Source organism: Danio rerio, chromosome 13, assembly GCF_052040795.2.
Source record: "Danio rerio strain M-AB ecotype USA chromosome 13, GRCz13ab, whole genome shotgun sequence".
Classification (NCBI taxonomy): Eukaryota; Metazoa; Chordata; class Actinopteri; order Cypriniformes; family Danionidae; genus Danio; species Danio rerio.
The window spans coordinates 39,799,814-39,825,736 of record NC_141033.1 but is presented as its reverse complement, the minus strand read 5'-3'; the positions used below and the strand labels follow the sequence as shown (position 1 = coordinate 39,825,736).

Genomic DNA, 25,923 nt, shown 5'->3' with positions numbered 1-25,923 from the left:
TCTAGACTTTTAAAGTATTATTATGTGCAGCACTAATGTATGTTAAAAACAATTTGAAGGTTTCAACTGTGACACCATCAACAAAGGAGTCTGATCAATTGGAATTAGTTTCTTTTTCATCTTTTATTAATGAAAGCTGCAAAACAACGGATTACAGCGAACAGGCTAAGGTACAGCTATCTGAAAGCCTTGACAGCAATATACTTGCATGTGTTATATCTAAAACTACAACAGAAGCAGAAGTTCATACTGCAAGAATATCACCACCAATAATAGAGAAAGATGTTAAAACATCTATACCACAGATTGCCACAGAACTGCTATCTGAATCAGACACAAATGTTTATGAATCGGATGTTCCTGCTAGCAGCTATGGAGCTAATGAAGGTGAAAATGAGAAATTAATTTCTGTTGCTTTGGAAACAAAGGCTGATGAGAATGCAGATAAAGAGATGCCCACTTCCTCATGCGCAGCTCCTGATAGCTTGGAAACCACAGTTCAAGACACAGACATTTGGAGCCGTGGAATTACAAGTCTGAGTGCAAATGGACAAGAAAGTCAGATGTCTTTTGAAGTTGTGGGTTCAGACTTTTTTGCTGAAAGAGTGGAGGGTGAGAGCATCCAAGCAGTGATTGCAGAGCCGAATAAAGAGGAAGAAGGCTCATATATTTCACATTCTTTAGAAGAACCTGTTAGAGATAGTGTAGCGCAAACCAAAAAGGTTGCTTCGCTCATTTTAGATGAAGATACTGTATGCATACAGAGTTTAGACATACCTCCAGACAGTAATATTGCGAGGACAGACTCTGCTAGTGCCATGGTAAATGAGAAGACAGTGAGTCTTCAAACTATGGGAAAACAAGATGAAGAATCTTTGGCCCCTATAGAAGCTGAAATTTCTGAAAGGGCAATAGAAGCAATCCCCTTGCCATATTTTCCTAATGAGGCTGGTGTCATCAGTTTATCAGAAATTAGTTCTACAGTAGAAGCAAAACAGCTCACTGATATAGATCCTAACAGAGAAGTGCAAACACCTGCTGAAACACAAGATAGCGGAGATGCTGCTTCAAGAGGTATTGGAACATTTTCCTCAGACAATGGATCAAATGCTACAATTGCTGACAGTGAGGGCAGCTGGACTACAAATAATGGCCCCCGTGAAATCCAGCGTCGATATATTATTCTAGACTTGCCTGAGGGGGTGGAAATGCAGAGACATCACGCTCATGAAGGTACATCTTTAAGTGGATCCAGCGAGACACAGATTCAGGGATCAGGACATTCAGTAGCAGAAAGAATGGAGACAGAAGATGAGGCAGAATCTGCTGAAACTGAAACAGGTGCTTTAGTCAGCACAAACACAGTTTTGGAAGCACCAGAACAACATAAAACAATTGAAGCAGACCAAAACCTATCAACAAGGCAAGTTGAAGAAGATATGCATGTAATTCTAGATAAAGACACAAGAAAGACCCCATCAATGGATAAAGAACGATTTATAGAAACTGATTCTAAACTTAAACCTTCAGTCAAACAACCAAATGAGGGAGAAACTGAGGTTCAAACAAACAAGGTGGATATCTCCGTAACACCTGAAATGAAACCTGAAGGTAATAAGGCCATTGATGTCATTTTAGAAGCAGACACAATGGCTTCATCAGGTGGTAAAGCAAAATCCACAGTTATTGAACCTAAACTAACACCTCTGTTTCAGCAACTGACTGACAGGGACACTGAGATACAGTCCAAAAGAATGAATGTCATAATGACACCAGAAGAGACAAACAAGGCCCCATTAGTTGATGAAGCACAAATCATGGAATCGATACCTAAACTGACGCCTCCTGTCAAACGACAGGATAGTAAAACTGATGTCCAGTCAAACAAGATAAATGCATCAATGCAAGAGGAAAAAGCTGAAAATGAAAAAGGGATGGAAGTCATAAAACAAGAGACCTCATCAGGTGTAAAAGCACAGTCCATAAAAGTTAAACCTACAGTCATGCAATGGAATGATCAGGAAACTGAGATCCAGTCAAAACAGTTGTATGTTTCACAAGATGGAAAGGCTAAAGATGAACAAACTATTCAGATCGCTGAGGAAAAAGATATGTATATGACTCTATCATGTGAAAAGACTCATTCCATAGAAGCTGAACCTAGACCAACTCCACCAGTAAGACGGAAGAATGACAATAAGGTTGATGCCCAGTCTTACAAGATGAATATCTCAACAACATCAGAGGATAGACCTGAAAATGTAGAGACCATGGCTCCATCAGATACTAAAACAAAAGCTTTAAAAGCAGAATCTGAACCAACACCACCAGTCAGGCAAAGGAATGAGGGGAAAACTGATGTCAAGGAACAATTCTCAACAACTCCAGAAAAGACACCTGAAAGTGGGGACACTGTTCATATGACTATGGAGGAAATAAATAAGTCAACATCTGCTGATGAAGCACAATCAATAGAAACTGTAACCAAACCAACACCACCAGTCAGACGGCAAAAGGATGATGAAACTGAAGTCCAACTTGACATGGCGGATGTCACACCGACACCTCCAACCAGGCGACGTAAAGATGATAGGATGTCTTTGAACCTTGAATCACAAATACAGGGCGAAGTTCTTCCCACCCCACCAAACAGAAGACGTAGAGAAAAATTGAGAAGTGACAGGTTTTCGTTTGATATAGAGTTCCAGCCCACACCACCAGCAAGAAGGCGTAGAGATGATAGAAGATTATCACTTGATTTAGAGACTCAACCCACACCACCAGGAAGACGATGCAAAGAGAAAGACGATCAAAGATTTTCACTTCAACTGGACACTCAACCAACACCACCAGCAAGGCGGCGTAAAGAGAAAGAACAACAAAGATTGCCCGTTGATCTGGAAATTCAACCTACTCCACCATCAAGAAGACACAAGACTAAGCTTGGTAGTGAAACATCATCTTATAGTGATGTGATGAAAAGTATGGATCTCCAAACTGTTGAAGGTAAAGACTGTGAGGATCGAAGACTATCAACTGATCTGGAAACTCAGCCTACTCCACCATCAAGAAGATACAAGACTAAGCTCGGTAGTGAAACATCATCTTATAGTGATGTGATGAAAAGTATGGATCTCCAAACTGGTGAAGATAAAGACAGTGAAGATCGAAGATTATCAATTGATCTGGTACCTCAACCTACTCCACCATCAAGAAGACAGAAGAGTAAGCCAGAAAGTAAAACATCATGTTATATTGATGTGATGAAAAATATGGATCTCCAAATTGGTGAAGATAAAGACAGCAAAGATCGAAGATTATCAATTGATCTGGAAACTCAACCTACTCCACCATCAAGAAGACAAAAAAGTAAGCCAGAAAGTGAAACATCATGTTATAGTGATGTGATGAAAAGTATAGATCTCCAAACTGGGGAACATAAAGACAGTGAAAAGTCAATCGTTAAACCAACTCCACCTGTCAGACGCAAAATTAGTCAGGCAGAAAGTGATGTAACGTTGGCGATTTGCAAAAAACAAGAGGAAATTGAAACCATTGTGAAGCCAACACCACCAACAAGAAGAAAAGATAGCAATGAAATAATTCCAGGCAGTTCAAAGCTGAAAGACGAACCAACTCCATCTCTGAGGCGGAAAGACAGCCAAGCAGAGACTGAAATGGTTTCCATTGTAATGGTTGAGGACGTTCTACCAACCCCACCAACCAGGCAAAAGAAAGATCAACTAGCTGAGAAAGATCCATTAATGGCAGAAGAGCCACAGGTCATACCAGGTTCAACAACAAATTCAGAGAGTGAAGATGTTTCTGTGTGCACAAAAATGGAAGTGGAAGCTGATGTTGAACCAATTACTAAACAGGAAGATGAAGATGAGTTAAACCTAGAGCCTTTAATTGGTCAGAGGCAGCATGAGGAAAGGAAGGACTCTGATACATTACTTCCAGAACCCATCAGTCAAGTAGAGATCATCAATGAATCTCAGGTAACTCCCAATAGGAGCGGACCTGCATGAAGCATGATGACATGGTCTCTGCATGTTGGACTCTAATGCAGATTTTTATGTGCACAAAATGGGGTGTCCTTGAGCTATTTTTTAGTTGCTTTGCAGGGTGACATTAATCCTCTTACTTTGAGGATTATCAAGCACAGCTAACAGCTAACTTTGACAGAAAAAGCAATCTTCTTGCAAATTTTCAACTAACAAATATGACTCTAGAAATAACCATCCACTTTGCATCTTTACATATGTTGGTGTGGCTCTGGCTGCCATGTATAAAGTAGCTACTGCCCTTGTTGTCACACACATAGAGTGGGTGTGAATTATTTTATTTCTGTTCTCTTAGATTTTATGTCACTGTGTATCTTGTGAATCTGACCTGCTAAATTAATTTTGAGTTACCAGTAAAACCATGAGTGAGTTGATTTCTTTCATTGACTTTGATTACTGCTCTAATATCTGTTATGTGTGTACAGTTTTGTATATTTGAAACTGTAGTTGCTAGTTTTCAGTTCAGTAGATGTTTTATGTTAATCTTTCATGTGTTGCAGCCACTGGATCAAGATTTGGATGCTTCTCCCCAATCTGGTCTTTCTACTGAAATCATTGAGAGTTCAGCCAAGGAAAAGGATGAGCCTGAGGGACCCACAATGAAGGACATCTTCACAGAGATTCAACAAATGACTGAAAAAGGACCAAACAATGTACTCATGGAGGTAACATTCAAAAATAAAGCTTCAAAAATAAAATTATTAGTTCAAAATATCCTGAATTTTTACTCGCCCCCTTGCCATCCAAGATGGATTTTTTCCTTTTTATGGTTTTTAGGGTGTTTGCAGAAAACTTTCTAGGGTGTTTATCCATATAATGGGCATTTATAGTGATAAATGTTTTGTACTTCTAAATTAAAGAAGTATCATGGCCTGTTTCCACCGAATGGTACAGTACTGTACGAGTTGGTAGGGGTTACCTTTATCAGGCTTGCATTTTCACTGCCAAAAGGGTACCAATGGCACAACACGCAACATATAGCCCACAGTCAGTGCAAATCTCTCATCTGTGTCTTTAATCTTCACCAGCACATGTATCCTCTTGTTAGAAAGTAATTCCGTCATTCCGAGTTCATAATAATCCAAAAAGTGATGATAATAGTTAAACATGGCAGTTTGTTAATGTTTTAGGTTGCTGAAAAAATCATTTGCTCCTTTGTTTTTTCAGGCTTCTCCTGTTCTCCACTGTTCACACGTCACTCTTGGGTTTGTCCCTTTCTGAAAGTATCAGATATCAGAAGCGCTTCAGTTATCACTCACACGTTATTATTATTATCAGGACATTCGTTAATTCAAATATAGACACGCTGCAAGCTCTGAAAAGTAAAACCACTCACGCTTTTAGATGACCTTTTAAAGAACTACAGTGCACAGGGTAGATTCTGCTGTTCTTTTTGGTTTTGTGGCTGTTCATCAAGACAACAACAAGGTTAGTTTAAGCTCGGGTCGACCATGAGTCATTATTATATATATATTTTTACTGTGTAATGTCTTGGCTGTGTATTTAGAAATGTTGGTTCCTTTGTTTTCTTTCTCCTGCTTGTGTACACGCTGGGGACATTTGTAAATGTACTAAAGCTCAGCCTTTTGGTACCCTTTTGTCATGCTAGGTACCCTTTCAAAAGGGTACTCAAAAAGTGGTACAGTTCTGTTCACTTTTTGGTACCTTTTGACAGTGAAAATGGCCATAAAGGCATACCGAACCATACCCTATCGTACCGTACCACTCAGTGGATACGGGCCATTACAGGCTACTGTTGCAATGAGGGTCTTCTCTAACAAAACATCAGTTTATTTTACTTGAATCTGCAGTTCAAACAACTAAACACCATAGAAGTCAACTTTATTGAGAAAAATCTTGAAATGTTTTCCTAAAAAGTTATTTATGGCTGCAGGAACAAATATATGAAGGTCTTGACAAGGTGGTGAACTGGGCTTTTCTGGAATTGATCTAATTCTTTAAGTAGGCTTAAGAGAATGTACATATGCAGTGAACAGTGTTTGCTATGCTTCCAAATTACTTTTTTTTGTTGGCAGGGCCTACCATATGAAAGTACAGAAAATCTCTTTGACACATGCAGCACTGATCTTGAGGCTCGGTTGAAAAGGCTAGTGTTCCATTTACTCGAACTTCGATCATGCCCAGCTGCTCTAAACTCCACAGACATGGCCAAGCAACTAGAGGAGGCAGAGGTGGGTCAACAACATGAAAACATTAGTCTGTTATGAACTTAACTTTTAAATATTATATATTTTTCTTTGGCCTGTTGCGAATTTAATATTTAAGCTAATTGTTACTGATTTTTCTGATCAGTAATATAAAAGTGTTCTGGTCGGAGGCTGGCTCATTTTGGATTATACTGTTGTATTATTTTAGGAATGTAGAAAGTCTGCCCAGATACACGTATCTATAATGTCTAGTCAAGACCAGGTTAACGGAGTCATCAGTGCTGGCACTAATGGCACAGTTCATGACCCTGAGGGCATGCAACAACTAAGCGCCCAGTGGAGTGCAGCTTTGTGGGATGCAGCAAGCTCTGTCCACTCTAAGGAAGCTCAACTACAGATGGTTGCAGATTTTGACAGACAGACCCAGAAAGTCAAAGCTACTCTTGAAAGACTCCGATCTGAACGTGAGGGACTAAAAACGTAAGTAATCATTTTTGAATAACAAGTTTGTTGTTGGACTAAATCTGGTACTGGTGCTAATAAAAAAAGAAAAACAATATATTTGCCTTATATATCTCAAGATCTCCAGCTGTGAGCAGCTTTGCTGAGGAGGAGAGGTTACACACTTTCTTGAGAAGTATGGAACAGGAAAGGACAGTTCTTGGTGACCTAATCCAGACTCATGCTAAACTGTCCCCCCACCTCAGTCTTCCTGAGAAACAGGCCGCAGAAATACAACAAAACAGCTTGCAAAACCAGTGGAGGGCGCTGGAAAAGGATGCAGAGATTGCTCTTTATATGATTACTGCCTATGCTAAGGAAAGTGGGAGTCTTCTTCAAGAGGTCAGTGCCTTAAAAGACCATCTTCAGGACACTCAAAAGACCTTGGATGCTTTGAAATCCTCACCAGTTTTATGGGATGGCAAAAGAGCCCAAGATAATATGAAGATAAATGCTGATCTCACTTCCTCCCATCAGCAGTACCTCCACTTTCAGCAGACTTCAGATATGCTTGCCCAGAAATTCCAGTTCAAGGAAGAGGCATCCAGCATAGAGCAGCACCTTCAGCATATTAAACATCAGCTGGATCAAATGGGTGAACAGTTGGCATCTGCAACTCCTATCAGCAGCAATCCGATGTTAAATAAAATTGTGAAGGTGATGACAGATGCTCTAGCTTGGGCCAAGCAGACAGAATGTGATGTCAAAGGACGACAAAAAAAAGTATCTTTGCTTCCAGAAGAAGTCCATCGACAGATTAGAGATTTAAAGAAATTGCAGTCTGAGATGAGCTCCAAGAAAACCCAGTTAAAGGCATTGGTTGAGGAAGTCGGTGAACTGATTAATGGCCTGGATGAGGCTGACATTTCGATGGTGAACTCTTCCTTGGCGAATCTTGAGGATTTGTCCAAATCAACTGAGCGAAAACTGGCCGAGGCAGTTCGCGAGATGGAGTCAGGTCTTCAGACCAGGGAGAAGATGTCAGAGCAGATAGCAGATGTCGATTCATGGGTTGTTGGACATCTCCGGAGGGAAGCGTTGAGAAGAGAGGATTTTCAAAGCTTGAGTTTGGCAGATCTGGATCGCAGGATGAGACAAATCCAGGACACTCTTGGAGAGGCAGAAAAGCAGTCTTCTGTCACTGAAGCTCTACTCATGAAGAGCAAAGACATTGCATCAGAGCTAAGTGTCTTAGAGAGTACTGAGCTGAACAAGAAACTCACCAACCTTCAAGAGGACATCAAGGGTGTTGTTATATATGAGAAAGCATGCTGTCAAAAGGTTATAGATGCTAAACAGAGTCAAGAATCCTCTCAGAGGAAAGTATCATCTCTCGAGTTCAGTCTGAGACAAATGTTAGTTGATGTAAAGAGACACAGGTTTCCTGTTACTAAGGATTCACTTTCTGTCATTGAACCCTTTAAACAAATGATTGTGGAGCGCAAATCTCAGGTCGAGCAAGTCAGTCCATGTGCAGAGGACAAGAGAAGAGAGCTATTATGTGTTATCAGTGAACTGCATTATAAAATGATTGATTTGGATCTCAAAGCACAAGCTCACGAAAAATACTTGAGCCTCATCGAGCATGTTGAACAACTTAAGGAAGAAATGGAAGCTCAGATTCCCAGGACCAAGGATGAGAGCATTAACAAAGAGGAACGCTACAGAGCTTGTCAGACCCTACTGATCCATATTCCTTTAATAAGACTCTTGTGTGAGGAAACAAGAGATGAACTCCATGAAATCATAGCAGATCTTTATCCATCTCAGCTGTCCGCTGAACAAAAAAGACTCAAGCAAATCCTAGAAGGTATCCGAACGTCAGAACTGGCAGTTAACAACAATCTTCAGATACTGGAGTGGGACCTGCTAAAACAAATTCACTACCCGTCAGAAAAGACAGTATTGCAGCAGTTTCTCAAAGACACCAATGAAGAGCTGGAAAAGCCTTATAGTGTTGAACCAAAAGACAGAGTGATTGAAAAACAACTAAGAAAGTTCATTGTGCTCAAAAGGAATGTTGAATCGCGTATAAGAGTGCTTGAGTTTCTTGAAAAAAAGATTGGAGCTCAACTTCCAGAGGACTCCACACTTACTTACATGAAAGATATGATTTTGCAAAAGTGTGATCAACGAATTGTGAGTTTTTGATTTGTTTTATCTTTGCCTCAATTTAATTTCTTTGTAATATAATTGGTGCAAGTGTTTACTAACAACATGCACAGAAACGTCATTTATATCATACAACTTAACATTTAGAATTCAAGGGTAAATTCTGCTCTCTTTTTTTAGGTTGGTCTAACTGAAGCCAAAGAGCTCTTGAGGAACTACACCAAATCAGTAATAAATACTATTCGGTTCCTCCAAAGAGCCGAGTTGGTCCTTCTTCCCTCAATCTGCTCTGCTAGGAGCTGCTCTGAAAGACTCAAAGACACTCAGCAGGCTTTACTGACTCTAGACACAGAGTTCCAGTCACATATTTCCCAGCTTCAATCTCAAATCCCGCAGCATCCTTGCTTCAAGCCAAATGAAACTGAATGTCTTCACACAGAGGTTCTAAGCCAGCTACTGGTCAGGATATCAAGCCTCAAGGCCCAGGCCCTGATTCAGCTAGAATCTCTAAAGAGGTATGTAGTACGAAAGCTCATTTTTACTACAGATCACTGATTTTCTCAGTAAACAATCATAATTACCAATCAATCTAGGCTTATAACTTTAAGTTTAAAATAATTACTTATAGCTGGCTCCTGCTAGCTTAGCTCCATTTGACTCACCTTCCTAAGCCTCATTCCCGTCCGGGTCATGGCACCAATATAACCACTAAATACTTCAGCGTATAAATTTTGTTAAATCTTGAAGTTTGTATGTGACATTTACACCCAATTGGCTTGTTCATTTTTTACATTTCATTTTCAATATGCTCACAATGCTCAACACATCTCAAATCTTTCATTCTCTCATCAAATTCTATAAAGTCACTGTAGGAATTAACCAACTTCTTGTCCATAACAAGGTGTGTCGAGTGCCAAAAACATTCTCGGAAGTGCTATGAGGAGCTTTGCCAGCAAGTGAGAGACTCTGAAACACTGCTATCGCAATGTGCTTCCAAAAAAATTACTTCACACAAGGACTGCAAAGATCAGCAACTAAAACTCAAGGTAAAGGCAAACACTTAATCATCAGTCGGAAGGCTAACACATTTTAGCATTATGGCCCTATGTAACATTTACCTGCTTTTGTCAAGTGATGCAATGAGATAGATATTCCTAATTTTTAGGCTCTAGTGGAAGATGTTGCTACGCTTCCTGGAAAACTGGAGAATCTGAGAGAGTGGTGTTTATTGTATGGGTGTCGAGCCAACCGGGAAGAGGCAGCAAGTGCCATCTGGGGGCAGGTAGCAAGATTGCAGCGTTGTGCTGATGATCTGCACACACGCTCAGAACAAATGGAAGCAGAGTGGAGCAATGTCACAAGGAGTGTAAGTGTCATGATCAAAACTGAGTATTGGTGTTTGTTACCTTCTGTACATCAACCTACATGTTAAAGGTTTTTACTTGTCTAAATCCTAAAAATACCATGTGTCTGCAGATATTTCCGAAACATGCTAAATCAACATACTTTTTTATCTGAAAAACAATGCTAAAGTCAGTGATTCTCCTTTTAATAAGTGTGTTATCTGTTGAAATGTTTGTCATTGTTTTGATCTGCGTAACTCCGCCCACTGCAAGTTTACCCATTTATATTTAGGCACCTTCGGTTGCCTTTGTTGGAAAACTGAGTATTTCATTTCAGTCATGAAGGCTGCCTTAATATATATGGCCGCGACTGAAAATACGACTACCAGTAGCAGCTTGCAAAATGAGACAAATTAAGATTTTTAAAATGTATTTAGCTTACAGTGTAAGACTCAATCATCAAGCATGCTTGCTTCTGTTTGTGTCACTTTTCTGGCAACTATTCTGCCTGTGCATCTAGTTGTCATAGGATGGGCCAGGTGAAAAAAAAACCCTCTCCAACATTTAGAATTTGAACTGCAATACCTTGTTCAATCAGTTGTTAATCCAACTGCACCTTTAAGTAATAACTAAATATATTTTATCCGGTTTACTGTGTTTAAATGAACAATGACAGATTATTGTGTAGTTAAATTTGAACTGAACATCTTTTGATTTTTTAGGTGGAGCATGCAGTCGCTGTGATGGAGCAGGTGTCTGCTGAACTTCCAGACAGCAACAAAGATAATAGGACTGCTGATGAGCTCCAGGAACTTTTGCTATTCTGGTCTCAGTACCAGGACAGACTGGACTGTGAACACAGAGCAGTCTCTGCATTGGAATTAAGAGCCGCAAGGTTGCTTGGTGTTCCCCCTTACCTGGAACAGGCCCCATCCATTGAGCTGTGCCAACAACTGCAGGCCCTACAGGAGCGATACCATAGGTCTACATAGTCTATTGTTAATTATTTCATTTTTATTTAGTTTTCTAGACAGAACAGAAAAACAAAACCAAGAGATGACAGACAATCAAACAAACCCCATATAACAGTCAGACTTGAAATAAACTGACATTTGCTGTACATTTAGCACAATTCTTTTGCAGTTTTCTCCACAAAGGTTAGAAAAGGTTGCTGAATAGTAAAGAATCTCTTATATGACTATTTGATATAACATCTTTAATGCAGAGTGAAATGTTGAGTCTTTCTATTTATACAGAATAATCTAGAGCTAATTTTATTCAGAGATATTTCAGTTATGTTTTCTTGTAATCTTGCCAGTTGGGAATTCCGTGTTCCAGTGCTTTACATATTAATTGGTTTACTCAATTAATATGTAGATCAACATTAGATATCCGTGTCCTATCCCAGATTCCAAGCAAAAACATACATTATTCAGAACTATAAACTGCACATTCTCAACTAAATATTTAGGTTGAAATAAAAGCTTATATTAGGCGACACGGTGGGTCAGTGGTAGGCACTTTCGCCTCTCAGCAAGAAGGATGCTGGTTTGAGTCTCGAGTGGTCAATTGGTAGTTCTAAGTGCATGTTCACCCCGTGTTCATGTGGGTTTCCTCCGGGTGCTCCAGTCCACAATCCATAGGCATGCTATTGGTAATTTGAATAAACTAGATTGATAGTGTATGTGCGCGGATGAGTGTGTATGGATGTTTCCCAGTTCTTGGTTGCAGCTGAAAGGGCAGCCGCTGTATATAACATATGCTGCATAAGTTGGTGGTTCATTCCGCTGTGGAGACCCCTGATGAATAAAAAGACTAATCTGAAAGAAAATGAATCAATAAATAAAAGAATAAGTTATGTTGAACAAGCATATCTTAATGCATAAATTTTAGGATGTTTTCCTCCTTGCTTTTTAGCATATATAAATTTGCAGTGTGTTATTTGAATTGAAGTTTAATATGTGTTTTGGCTTGTGTGTCCTGCAGTCTGAAGGAGAGGAGCACTCAGGGTCAGAGGACAGTAAGAACAGAGGTGGAGGAGAGGGAACGAGTGCAGGAGCAGCTGGAGGGAGTGAGAGAATGGCTGGATTCTGCTGTCTCTCTCCTTTCTGTGCTGGAGCAAGAACCTAGCAAGAAACAGCTCCAGGTTAGGCAACTGTTTTGTGACTTTTGTAATTATAATCTTTCTTTAACCAGGTAAGTCAATACCAGTTCTTATTAACAATGATCACCTGGCCAAAAAGATGCTAAGAGACAAAGCAGCAAGGACACAATACAATAACAATTACGGGTCACACTTTATTTTGATGGTCCATTTGTTAAGTTTAAGTTACATTGCATCTACATGCCAACTAATTCTTATTAGATTTTAAGTAGACTGTTAGCTTGGGGTGAGGGTTGAGGTTATTGTAGATTGACATGTACTTGTCTGTTTAGCAACAGAATCAACAGATATTAAGCAGACAGTCGACTAATACTCAAATGGACTATCAAAATAAAGTGTTACCCAATTACAAAAATGCAAATAGTAACATATAAAACAAAATAACAACTAAAAACAAGTGATGTTGTGCTATAATTTGTAAAGGATGATAATGGAATAAAAGTATTGAGCTTTAAAGTCTGCTGCAGATGGTTCCAGGCATCAGCAGCGGAAAAAAAGAAAGGAATAGCAACCTAAAGAAGTACAAACTTAGGTGTACAAATGTTTAAAAAAATGAGAAACTGAACACATGACTCGATTTTTGGTTAAACATTTAGTTAAATTCTGATGTTAATTACTACAGCCCGAAATCAGAAAAAGTTGGGACAGTATGGAAAACACAAATAAAAAAGGAAGTAGTAATTTCTAAATTTACTTTCTTGTATTTCATTGCACATTTTGATCTTCATTATATATATATATATATATATATATATATATATATATATATATATATATATATATATATATATATATATATATATATATATATATAATTTTTTTTTCCCCAGAAAATAGAACAGTAAAGTATTTACCACTTTGTAATGTTACAATTTCTTTTTTTACAACACTTAAAATACATTTAGGGACTGAAGACACTAAGTAATGAAGTGTTTAAGGTATAAATTTGTCCCATTCTTCCTGCAAACATGTCTTAAAGTGGGCAACAGTACAGGGTCTTCGTTATCGCATTTTGAGCTTCAAAGCCCAGAGAAGTTGACGGCACTTCTGGACACACTGTTAACATAGGGCTTCATTTTTGCACAGTACAGTTTTGACTATCATTTGTGGATGTAACTACATATTGTGGTGCTTGACAAAGGTTTGCCAAAGTAGTCCTAAGCCATGTGATATCGCTTATAGATAAATGAGGATTCTTGATGCAGTGCCGCCTGAGGGATCGGATATTACAGTTGTTCAGCTTAGGCATGCACCCTTGTCCTTTACGCACTGAAATTCCTCCAGCTTCCTTGAACCTTTTAATTATATTATGCACTATTGAAGTTGAAGTACCCAAATACCTTCTTTCTATCTTTCTTTGAGGAACAATGTTTTTAATATCAATAATTTCAATGTGTAATAGAGAATTTTCTCACATATTTGTTGGCAAACTGGCGATCCTCAGCCCATCTTTGCACCTAAAGGACTAGACCTTAATTGGATGCTGCTTTTGTACCAAATCATAATTACAATCACCTGTTGACATGATACAAAAGATGTATATTTACAAATAAAATTAAGTTAACGAGACCAAACATGAAGTATGTTGTGTTCATATTGTCTGCAATGAAATACAAATTTGGAAATCACTACTTTCTTTTTTTTTTTTTTTTTTCAAACTGTCGCATGTTTCCGTTTGTTTTCCAAACTGTCCCATCAATTTCTGATTTACGGTTGTATGTTTTGCACTAATTTAAGTGTCTACTAGTGTTTATATAAGTTGCAGGCTTTTAGTGTAGATTTAATGATTTGGTCTTATTGAAATCTTAATTGCTGCTGTGCCTGATAAATGATGCTCCCTGACAAGATATTTTACAAGTGAATAAACACGAATAGGCATAGATAGAGTATTGAATGCTTTAATGAGGTTTATATCTGGGCAACAGAGATACTTTAGATCCTTGCATGGTTAATCTTAGGTTTTATTGTTCAGCATTTATTGGTCTGAGGTGGTTTTGAGAGAAGCAGTTTGTAGAAATGGACACCAAGCAGAAAAAATATTATCCTGTTGTTTATAACTCGGCACCACATGTTGCTGTTTAAGACAGACTTTTATTTGCTTTATTGTGTTTTATCACTTCACGTCCAGTTGGAACATTATGTGATGGAGAGAGAGTCTGTTTTTGTGCTAAATTTCGGGCTGCTCCATCCAATCAACTCAAACTCGCATTCTCAAAGATTCAAAAGCTTTTAAACAGTTATTTTTTCTCAAACACACACACACATAATGCTGTAGACGTTGCTATTTTTCTCCTTCATTACCTCTTCACCAGACACACAGATGAGAGGGCACTGCATTTGTGTTCTGGCGAAATAGCTGAGTCATGTCCAACATCCTCACACAATCTATCTTTTCTTTTCCTCACACACACACACTCGTTCTCTCTCCCATTCACTTTCTCAAGCACACACTTTTGGTTTAGATTTTCCCACACACACACACCTGTAAGTGGATCCTGCAGGTTTGATCCCAATGCCAATGATGATGTCAGCTAATGCACTCTCTCTCTCTCAGTGTTTTAGTCAGTGTTTTATGGGGACTTCCCATAGACTTAATGGTTTTTATACTGTACAGACTGTATATTCTGTCCTCTTACCCAACTCTACCCCTAAAACCAACCCTCAAAAAAAAAACATTCTTCAGTTTTACATCTTCAAAATACTTAATTCTGGATGATTTAGTTCCCCTTTTTAGATGGGGGACCAAAATGTCCCCACAGAATCAAAAAGTACTGATATTGCTATATAAAGCATTATGAAGAACAAGGCCAAACAGAATGATCTAAAAGGATACTCTCTCTCTCTGTGTAATGCATGCTCCTTTCTCTGAATCCCTCTGGGGTTTTGGTAATTTTGGGATCTTGTTTATGCAGCTTTTCTTCCCGTCTTAAATGGCTCATTATAATATAAATAGGGGTTAGAAGCTTTATCTCACTAACTGGAGCCGGAGAGGTGAAAAGGGCTGAGAGAGATAGAGAATGCTTTTTGTAAGGCTTGTTCTGGTTTGAGGGACTAGAAGCATCATCGGTGATTGGGTCAACCAGTGAGACCAGTGCAAGAGAGTGGTGAAGATATAGGAAGTATTGATATGCTTACATGAATATCTGATTGCTCATCAATTCCCGATGCTCCTATAACTGTAAGTTGTTTCTTTATTTTACCTGTATTGCTATTTTGTATCCATTAGAATCTCTGCATAGAAGTTATCTTTCCTCTATTACATGTATAACCTGTTTATATTAAAATACATTTCAGCAGGAAACAGGAAAACCAGACTAAACTACAAAATAAAAGACAAGATACCTTGACACACGATACATTTCCAAAGCTGATGAGATAAAGTTGAAGAGATTTGCTGTTGACTGCAATGTTCTGATTGTTTCTAACTGACCAGCAAAAATCATTATGTCTTCGCTATGCATGATGAATTGTAAAAATGAATGCAGTGAAATAGAGAATATTAAATTAAAGAATGAACGGACATAAAGCGATAAATCACAAAACAATTTGAGGTCTGTTTTAACCAGCAACAGTATTGCTATTTTGCAATCCATTAGAATATCTACATATAAATTGTCTGTCCACTATTAAATTGATAACCTGCTAATATTAAAATAAATCGACTAAACTCGCTGTGAATTTTTAAGTACATTGGAAGGAAAAGTGAATGATTTTAAAGAGAATTTTTGTTATGCCTGGATGTAATGATTTCTTTTAAGTGAAGTTTATCTACAAATAAATTTCAAGAGGATCACGTGCTTATGATTGACCACAGCTGGTCCCGCATTAGCTAATACATGATTCACCTATCGGATTCCTAACTCACTATAAATAACCGGAAGTTGCCAACCTCAGTTATCTTCGTCTAAGAGATTCTGAAATACCCCCGTCCACCCCTACTCCTCCTCCTTTTTCCTTGATTATAGCGGCCCAGTGCTTAGCACTGTTGCCTCATAGCAAGAATGTCACTGGTTCAAGTATTTAATTGGCCAGTTGACATTTCTGTGCGGAGTTTACATGTTCTTCCCGTGCTCTCGTGGGTTTTCCCCGGGTTCTCCGGTTTCCTCCCACAGTCCAAAAACTTGCGACATAGGTGAATTGACCGAACCAAATTAGCACCATAGATGAGCTCTTAATCAGCAGTATATCTCTCCGTAGCAATCCCTGATTGGTCATTATCCATAAATAAGCATGGGAGATCTCAAGACCTACCTGAGCTCAAACTCCCCTCTCGCCCTACAAATGGGAGGGAGCACCGGGCTTGAGGATCTTTTGAGCTCAGGGCTCTCTCCTGGGACAGCATGCCAAACACGCTTTATAATCAATCATCAGCTAAGTGTAAACTCTTAAAAATGCTGAAATGTATCAATTGAAATTAATATCTGAGTACATCTCTTGCTTAATTATCATGTTTTTGATGTCCTAAGTAATAATGATTTTAAAATATTATACAAAAAAGGTATACATTAAAACTTCTTTTAGGTTTAAAAGTTTTAACATTTGGAATTTAAAATGTTAGTTGTATTAAAAATGTTTTGATGATATGGTAAGTTGATCAGGTAATTTAGGTAGGCAGAAAGAGCATTTCTTAAACCTAATCTGTCTCTTTTGATTTTATATCATAATTAATATCAGTTCATTTTGCTGACAAAAACAACTCCAGTATTTCAGATCTTTTGCCTGTGTCTCTACGTTTACAGTACTTTGTGTTCTTGTTTATGGCGTTTTGATGAACTTTAGTTTTATAAAAATAGTCTTGTACCGAAAAGTGATTTTGAAATTAAATGGATGGCATGGAAAGAGGTTATTTGTGCAGTACATAAATGTACTCTTTGCTAATGTACCTTAATTGATGAGTAATGTCCCATTTCGCTCAACAGGAGGTTCACTCACAGCTGTGCACCCGGAAGGCTGTTCTGCAGCGTATTTCAGAAAGCTTGAAGATGATGTACTCTGACAAAAACACATCAATTCCCGAAGAGATAGAGGGTCTATTACAGGAAGTCTCACAGTCATTAAAGGAAGTGGAGGAGCAGGTTTGATGCACTCTTTAGAGTAATTCCCAAATTGTCTAGTTTCAAGGCTCAAATTTGACATGTGTCAAATTTGACAACGTGTAAGAGTTGAGAATGCTTCTGTTAAATATAAGCAACAGTTGTTTAAAAATTGTATATTTTGTGAGTACTATAGCAAGATTAGCAGTATATTCAATGTTTATTCATCAATGATATGTCCGACACACACACACACACACACACACACACACACACACACACACACACACACACACACACACACACACAGTAGTTGTACTCTATTATGGTGGTTTGTGAGGACATGTCTGATGTCCTTGTAATTAAAACTGTAGAAAATTATAGTTAATGGGATCTTTTCACATAAACATTTTGCCATAGGTTTCCTGTTAGGGGTTTTGGTTTATGGGTACTCTGTAAAAATGCTTTTCTTACTTAGATTTTTTTTGTCTTTTGTTTGGTTTAAATGTCTAAAAAAATCTTCAAGAAGTGTTTTCTAGGCAAGCAAAACATAAGATCTTGTTTTAAGAAATAATATGCCAAATAGAAGTGCGTTTTTCCTTAAAACAAGCAAAATAATCTGCCAATGGGATAAGCAAAATAATCTTGTTTTTCCTCTTGACATAAGATTATTTAGCTTGTTTTAAAGAAAAACTCACTTAACATTGGCATAATAATTTTTAAAACAAGACTATTTGTTTTGCTTGTAAAAGAAAATTATTCTTAATATAAGAATTTTTAGATATTTAGACCAGAAACAAGATGGGGAAAAAAAGTAAGAAAAGCATTTTTGCAGTGTACCTGTAAAGCAAACCCCTAAAAGAAAACCTGTGGCAAAATGTACATGTGAAAAGACCCCATTAAGTATGATTTTTAAACATTTTTAATAACAAAGACATCAGACATGTCCTCACAAACCACCATAATAGAGTACAACTACTGTAGGTCATACCCATGTCATTATACAAAAACTGTCCTTGTAAACAACCAAAACAAGTACACAAACACCTACAGTTGAAGTCAGAATTTATTAGCCCCCGTTTATTTTTTTCCCCAATTTTTGTTTAACGGAGAGAAGAGTCTTTTCAACACATTTCTAAGCATAATAGTTTTAATAACTCATTTCTAAAAACATGATTTATTTTATCTTTGCCATGATGACAGTAAATAATATTTGACTAGATACAGTATTTTTCAAGACACGTCAATACAGCTTATAGTGACATTTAAAGGCTTAACTAGCTTAATTAGGTTAGCTAGGCAGGTTAGGGTAATTAGGCAAGTTATTGTATAACATTGGTTAAACAGGCTAATAATTAGGAACTGCAGGTGGAAATTAGCAATCCTGCCACAACCTGGCACAATCTTTCCTCTGTAAGGTAATGCAATTTTTGTGGATTGTCCCTGTTAAATAAATAAAATAATTCATTCAATTTTGACCTTAAAATGATATTTAAAAAATTAAAAACTGCTTTTATTGTAGCCGAAATTAAACAAATAAGACTTTATCCAGAGGAAATTATATTATAGGAAATACTGAGAAAAAAAAATCCTTGCTCTGTTAAACATCATTTTGAAAAAAAAATATATATATATTAAAGGTGGTTTAATAATTCAACTGTACATTCCCACACACATGTAATATAAGTTAATTGTTAACTTATGGTGTTAATTGCAGTTTCTGTTTCTAGAGTTTTGTCCCATAGACACTCATGTGTTTTATTCTTTTCAGAACTTCAACTGACATATGTGTGTTTTTGTGTCTTACTCTTCTGCTCTTGCTCACAGGTGAAGACAGCCATTGAGAAAAGTGGCCCACTTCACAGGCTGGGTGCAAAAATCTCAGAGATTAAAGCAGGTCTGGGATCAGTTCAGAGCTGGTTGGAGCAGAAGAGTCTGAACTTTCCTGAAGCGGAGGTCACACAGAAGGTTGGTCATCGAATCTGCCGACATTTATGCTATTTTTTTTTATTCTTTGTTAAAATAAACACATCTTTGTAACTTTTAAGTATAATGCAAAAACAGTTATAGTCACTTGTTTATTAAACAAAGTCTCTCATATAATATCTCCACTGAAAAGCAGAAAATATTACTTTACAAACTGTATTGTACATATTTATTTCCATTGCGCTTTTACATGGCAGATTGCATCAAAGCAGCTTAACATAGAAGTTCTAGTAAGTTAAAACTGTCAGTCAAGTTTTCAGAGTTGAATTTCAGTTTAGTTCTGTTTAGTGTCGGTTAATTTTTGCTGCTGAAAGTCCAAACATTGAAGTCCATCAATGTGCAGCTCCACGAGTCGCAAAACCAAGTAAGCCAGCGGCGACAGTGGCGAGAAACAAAACTTCACCAAATGACAAAAGTGATTGAAAAAACCTACATAAACCATATAAACATTTGCATATTATTCAATAATATTACTGAAATAAATGTAAAAAAAAAGGAATTCATATTTTTTCACACATTTATATAAGCGAATAGACTGAATGATGGGCTCAAAAATCTGTGGAAATTTCTGCACATGCAGATTCCCTGTGTGTCTGGTCATGAGTTTAGATGTATTTCACATTTTGTGTTGCATATTATTCATTGTATTCATTTTGATTTACAGTTTACAGAAAAGTAATATACAGTTTTTTATGATTAAATAATCTATTTAAGGTTTTATTATAAGTTGATTATATGTTAATTATATATTACAAGCTTTTCATGAATTCACAAACCCTCAGCTTTTCCTCAATCTCTTCATGCTGTTGAATTTTTTTCATTTCTTGTATAAAATGCTTTTTTTTTAATTTGTTATCTTATGATTATGTTGCCAACTACAATTTCCATCATCTCAATAATGGACTACAGTCCCATTGTAGTAATCTACCCTGTAAAGTGAAATTAAGACAGTTATGTTTATATTTTATTTAAGGTCACTATAGATTCTTTATCAAACTACAAAGTACTTTTACCTTCTTACTATTCATGACCATCAAATTAGTTGTGGTGATAAATTAGTCTGTTTGACTATGAACCAATTTGTCTTCATATTAACAGTATGGTGAAGTTTAGAAAATAGTTTAAAAAGCTTCTGAGATTGACTGTGTTTTCTCTATATTATAGCGAGTGTGGGATGAGCTGGACGGTTTACATACTTGTCTGGCTGCAGTCGAGGTGGAGCTGCAGGATGTGAGTGAAATGCATCCAGACGAGACGCGACTGATTCTGGACAACCTGGTCAACTCACAGCAGACCCACACACGCCTCACCAAACAGGCCGAACAAAGGACCACCTTCCTCAGCAAGGTATTCTGTGATGCTTTGCTGCTTGCTGATAAAACTTAAAGGAAAAGTCCACTTAATCCATTTATTCTCACATTTTAAGTCCTTCATAACACACAAACGTAAATGTTCCTGTGATATTATGTTAAGTAGACTTTATAGTTGGTCATATTATTTACCAGGGTCATATATACTATTGCTATATATCACATTTCTTTATGGGGTGTGAATTATAATGAAATGTTTTTTACTTAATTGTACACTTTTAATGAATTTTACTTAATGAAATAATAAAAATTAGCATTCAGAAAACAAAATAACAGAAATAGAAATACACATCTGAATTAAATGAACAAAAAAAAATTACAATTTTAATAAAAAACTTGAAAGACAGAGACGCAGTTGTGCAGTAGGTAGTGCTGTCGCCTCACAGCAAGAAGGTCTCTGGTTTGAGCTTCGGCTGGATCAGTTTCTGTATGGAGTTTACATGTTCTCCCTGTGTTCGTGTGGGTTTCCTCTGGGTGCTCAGGTTTCCCCCACAGTCCAAAGACGTGGTACAGATGAATTGGGTAGGCTAAATTGTCCGTAGTGTATGAGTGTGAATGAGTGTGTATGGTTGTTTCCCAGAGATTGGTTGCAGCTGGAAGGGAATCCGCTGTATAAAACATATGCTGGATAAGTTGCCGTTTTATTCAGATTAATAAAGGAGCTCAGCCACAAAAGAACTGAATAAATGAATGCTTAAAAGACTGTGGAACATAGGGAAATAGGGATAAACTGTAAAAAATAGAATCTATGTATTAATCCATGTATTGGGCATTGTTTATGGAGAACTTTGTTCTTTACCCTTTAACCTAAAAAGATTAGTTTTTTGTTTTATTGTTCTGCCATAGGGCATCCGCTGCATAGAACATATTTCAGATTAACTGGCAGTTCATTGCGCTGTGGCAAACCCCTTATAAATCAGGGACTGAGCCTAAGGAAAATGAATGAATGACATTTGTGCAGGTAGCTACTTTATATAGACATGTCCAGGGCCAGACTGAATCTGCGGACATTTTTTGCTATTTCTGCTGAGAATTTTGGTAAAAATCTGCGGATTTCTGCTAAATTATTTTGGGAGTATCCAGCGGAGTATCATAACTAAAACCTTAATATATTAAATAAAAAGTAATAAATTACTGAATAAATTCAGATTTACACATTTACTCAAGTAAATAAACAGAATTAATAATGGGCTAATAATCTGCAGAAATCTGCGGAATTCTGTGGAAAATCAGCGGAAAATCTGCGGAATTCTGCGCGCGCAGATTCCGTGTGGCCCTAGACATGTCTTAATTATTAATCAACAAGAGATGACGATTATTGGGGTAAACTTTCAGAATATGACTCCATTTAAGGGTATATTTCAACACTTTGGAAATGGACAGTGACTCCTAACGAGCACTTAAAACAAGTTCTTTTGGGGAAATGCACACAAAGTTTCAATGAGTGTTCAGATGCTCTTAAGAGCCAATATGCATTGTTATTGAGAAACCCAGCCCACGTCATGTGATTTTGATGCATCAAACAAAATAATTCATTTTCCTATGTGTAAGTTGGATTTCTTGCCCAAAGATTTTATAACTTCCAGAAATGATTGTAACTGGTTGGACTTATTTGGTTAAGAGTGAGGAAAGAAGTTGAAGATTAAAGTTGGAATTCAAGTAAAACAGGAGAATAGAAAATTAATTCTTAATTGAATTGTGTATGTGTGATATACTGTACCTGCTGTAGGTGCGAGACTGGCTGCAGGAGCATGATGACATGGTGAAGGGCTCACAGAGCTGGATCTCAGAGGCTCAGTCTTGGCTTACGACACCTTGCACATACACTACGGCCAGATGCCTGGACAGTCATGTGAATGCACTGCAGGTACTGTATTATTCTCAAACACATAATTATTTAGCTGATAATCACTTATTAGAGAGTAAGAAAACCAGAATCTTCGCATTAGCTATTCTTACATTCCCAAGAAATTATCTTGAAACGTGAATATACAGTAGAATAGTTTGTGTCCCATGTGTTCAAGTGAATACAAATGCCATTTCTTGGGGAACTAGCACGGCAAATCTGTAATAATAAATATTAAAGTTCTCCATAATAACTTTGCTGTGCCTCTGCCAGACGCCGTATTCAATAGTAATTTATATGAAAAATATGTCTCTATTGTAGTTTATGCTTGTGTCCTATTATCTGATACATAATTATTAAACTTGAATGGATACATACGTTTTAATGCAAATTGTTTTATTAAATTATGTACATCTTGGCATTCCTATCCAGTGTTTTTTACTTGAAATATTAAAAACTTTACAGATAACTGGCCCAGATCTTTAAGCATAAGGCCAGAGGTTCCCAACCTTTTTTCCAGGAGATCCCGTATGGACCACTTTATAAAACCTAGCAGGCAAGAATTGAATTATCAGTTGTTAGGATTTTAATATTTGCAACAGTTGATTAATTAAAATAATAACATTAACAACAATGGCCAGATTTCAACTGAATAAAAAAAATGGTTGGTTGATTTATAAATGTTACCCACTAAGATTTACTGAAATGTACAGTATTTTCTAGATATTCTTTAAGAATCTATAATTATATTTTGTTTTGTTTAATAGTTTAGAGAAGAGAAGAGCTCATTCTCACTTCGACTTTCGTGGGATTAAGTCTATGGTCAGAACAAAAACTGCAGACAACTTGAATAAAAATGCAAATCCCCTTTCTGACAGTAGGTGGTGCTTAAATAGAGGCAGAAATGCTTGAAGAAATTCACTTAAGGCCGTAAGCTTTTTGTTTCAAGAAGCTGTAATTAAAATACAGTATTATTATTATTATTAAAAAGATCAAATAAACCTGAAACTATGAGTGACCCCTCATGAATCTTTTGGTGACTCCTACGTTGGAAACCACTGTTCTCATCATTATAATAATTACCTCATGTGTGTTTTTTAGATGGTTTTGGATGATTCTGCTCAGATGAGACGGACTTTACAGGGTTTTGGTGGTGTGCTGACAGAGATGGGAAGTGTGTTTGATGTCAGTCCATTAGAGGAACAGCTCTCCAATGCAGATCGACGTGTGGCAGACATGCAGCACAACCTGCTGGGACCTCTCTCTCAGCTGGAACACGCAGCAGCAGTGAGGATCTATTATCATCCATTAATATATTACTGCCCATATCTCTATAACCAGATGCTTTCTTCACTACTGTTTTCTCACTGCTGTCATTTTTTAGTGTATGTTTTGTTATTCAGAGCAAAGGGTTTTTAAATATTTAAATGTTCATGATGATATTCTTAGTCCCTCGACATAAATGATTCATGCCCCTGGCAAATTCTGACTTAAAGTTTTTGTTCAAATGTAAACAAAAGCTGAGAAATGTTTCTTCCACAATGATCCCTCTTGTACATCGTCTTATTATCTTTTGGGAGAATCCTGTGTCATTTCCGGTTTAAAAAAAAGCGAAAAATTTTCTGGTTGAATATAAGTAACTTTAAGTCAGAATTTGCCAGGGGTATGAATAATTTTGGGCTTGACTGTATCTAAACATCAGTAGTTTAGATGACGTCAGCATATTAGTGATGCAGTATATCACTGAACTATTTCCAACAAAGTATTTCCCCCCTGAGTATGTAATCATATTCAATATATTGTACTTTACATGTTAGGTGTGCAAAAATAAGCAATATTTCACTGCTGTAGTTCACATTATGGCCACCAGTGTTCTACATACAGTATATCCTCTTTAACTTTAAATGTATGTGAAAATCTGCTTATGTGTGTGCTTTTAAGGAAGTGGACGCTATTGAGTCAGAGGTCAAAGTCATGGAGAAAGATGTGGCCAAGATCAAATCTACACTAACCACCAAAGAGGACATCAGCCAGGACAGTCTTAAGGTAAAATGTTAATGCATTTAAAGTACACATGAAATCAAAAATAACCATATTGATCTTGTTAGCACACATTGTTTTTGTGATGAACACTTTATCTGTGCATGCATCATTAAGAAAACAAAATTGTTTGCCCTTGTAATGTAAAATGTAAAAAATATGAAAATGCACTTCCTGTTTGTTTTTCGTTAAATTCTCAGATTGCGTCTGTCTAAGGGAATTGGGCGTGGTTAACATAATTAACCACGCCTCTTTAACTGTCAATTCTGACAGTGACTAAAAACAGAAATGGTGAGGAGGAGGAGGTGTCTGTTGGGTTGTAATAATACTCCCGAAACCCTTCTCCTGATCTTTCTGAACGAAATGTCTACTTTACTACATCCAATCAGCTCGCAGTGAAAACATCAAGCCAAGTCCACTGTTTTCTCATTTAATATTCCATTTCTCTAGGAACTACATCATAATACAAAGAAAAAAATGGTTGCAGGTTCCAGTTCATGCAGACTGTAAACCAGGGGGTCTCAAACTGCTGCAACATGGGCCATTTGCAGTCCTCCCTCCGGCAACTGACGTCAAAATATAACAAGATTTGGCCCACCAAAACATATATTTTTTAATCTCTATCGATTTGCAGTCGCATATAGCCACTTGTAGTTTTGACCCCCATCCACTGGACAATTGATATATTGTACTGTATATTCGGGTTAATTTCAATTTCTTTCAGCTTGTGGTCGAGAGTAATGCACATGCAGATTATTTTTAGGGCTGATTTAAACATTGAAATATATGTTCGCAAGTGCTCTATTTTGACTAAAGCTCTATTTTTGTAAATATACAAGGGTCATTTGATTATTATCATTTTTGTACCACCTGTATTTTGTTTTTCAAACACCTCTTCATAGCTTACAAGTTATGCTTTTGGTGTAAATATGATAATTTTCCTAATATTTAATGCAAATAGTATTATTTAATAGATTTAGCATATTATGCATATTAAGATTTGTATAAAAAATGTGCATTAGTAAAATTTGACTGCTGGCTGAGTTAAACATTCATTCATTTTCTCTTCGGCTTAGTCCCTTTATTCATCAGTTCAAGAACCTGATTTCAGTTGATGTATTGTTTGTGTTTGAAGGCAACTGAAGACCGTATTGACCTGATGAAAAGGACAGTAGCTGAGATTCAGAACTGCAAGGATGGTCTGTGTCTTCCTGACAAAGCTGAAAATACACTCATAGTGTTCAAAAAAGCAGAACTACTGCAGAAACAACTGCTGGAACTGGAACAGGTATA

At 37.1% G+C, this 25,923-nt stretch overlaps 1 protein-coding gene across 21 annotated transcripts in view; it reads left to right on the top strand.

The window, feature by feature from the left end:
- syne2b (spectrin repeat containing, nuclear envelope 2b) overlaps positions 1–25,923 on the top strand; it is a 200,618-nt gene that overhangs the window by 70,150 nt on the left and 104,545 nt on the right. For all 21 annotated transcript variants that reach the window (XM_087279586.1, XM_087279597.1, XM_087279588.1 and 18 more), the window contains 17 exons: positions 60–4,001; positions 4,568–4,732; positions 6,104–6,259; positions 6,444–6,715; positions 6,817–8,875; positions 9,029–9,363; positions 9,750–9,894; positions 10,014–10,214; positions 10,914–11,173; positions 12,178–12,337; positions 17,275–17,430; positions 19,216–19,356; positions 20,539–20,721; positions 22,474–22,611; positions 23,692–23,877; positions 24,532–24,636; positions 25,766–25,918. In XM_087279586.1, the coding sequence (XP_087135712.1) occupies positions 60–4,001; positions 4,568–4,732; positions 6,104–6,259; positions 6,444–6,715; positions 6,817–8,875; positions 9,029–9,363; positions 9,750–9,894; positions 10,014–10,214; positions 10,914–11,173; positions 12,178–12,337; positions 17,275–17,430; positions 19,216–19,356; positions 20,539–20,721; positions 22,474–22,611; positions 23,692–23,877; positions 24,532–24,636; positions 25,766–25,918 (8,757 nt within the window). The remainder of the gene's footprint in view (positions 1–59; positions 4,002–4,567; positions 4,733–6,103; positions 6,260–6,443; positions 6,716–6,816; positions 8,876–9,028; positions 9,364–9,749; positions 9,895–10,013; positions 10,215–10,913; positions 11,174–12,177; positions 12,338–17,274; positions 17,431–19,215; positions 19,357–20,538; positions 20,722–22,473; positions 22,612–23,691; positions 23,878–24,531; positions 24,637–25,765; positions 25,919–25,923) is intronic.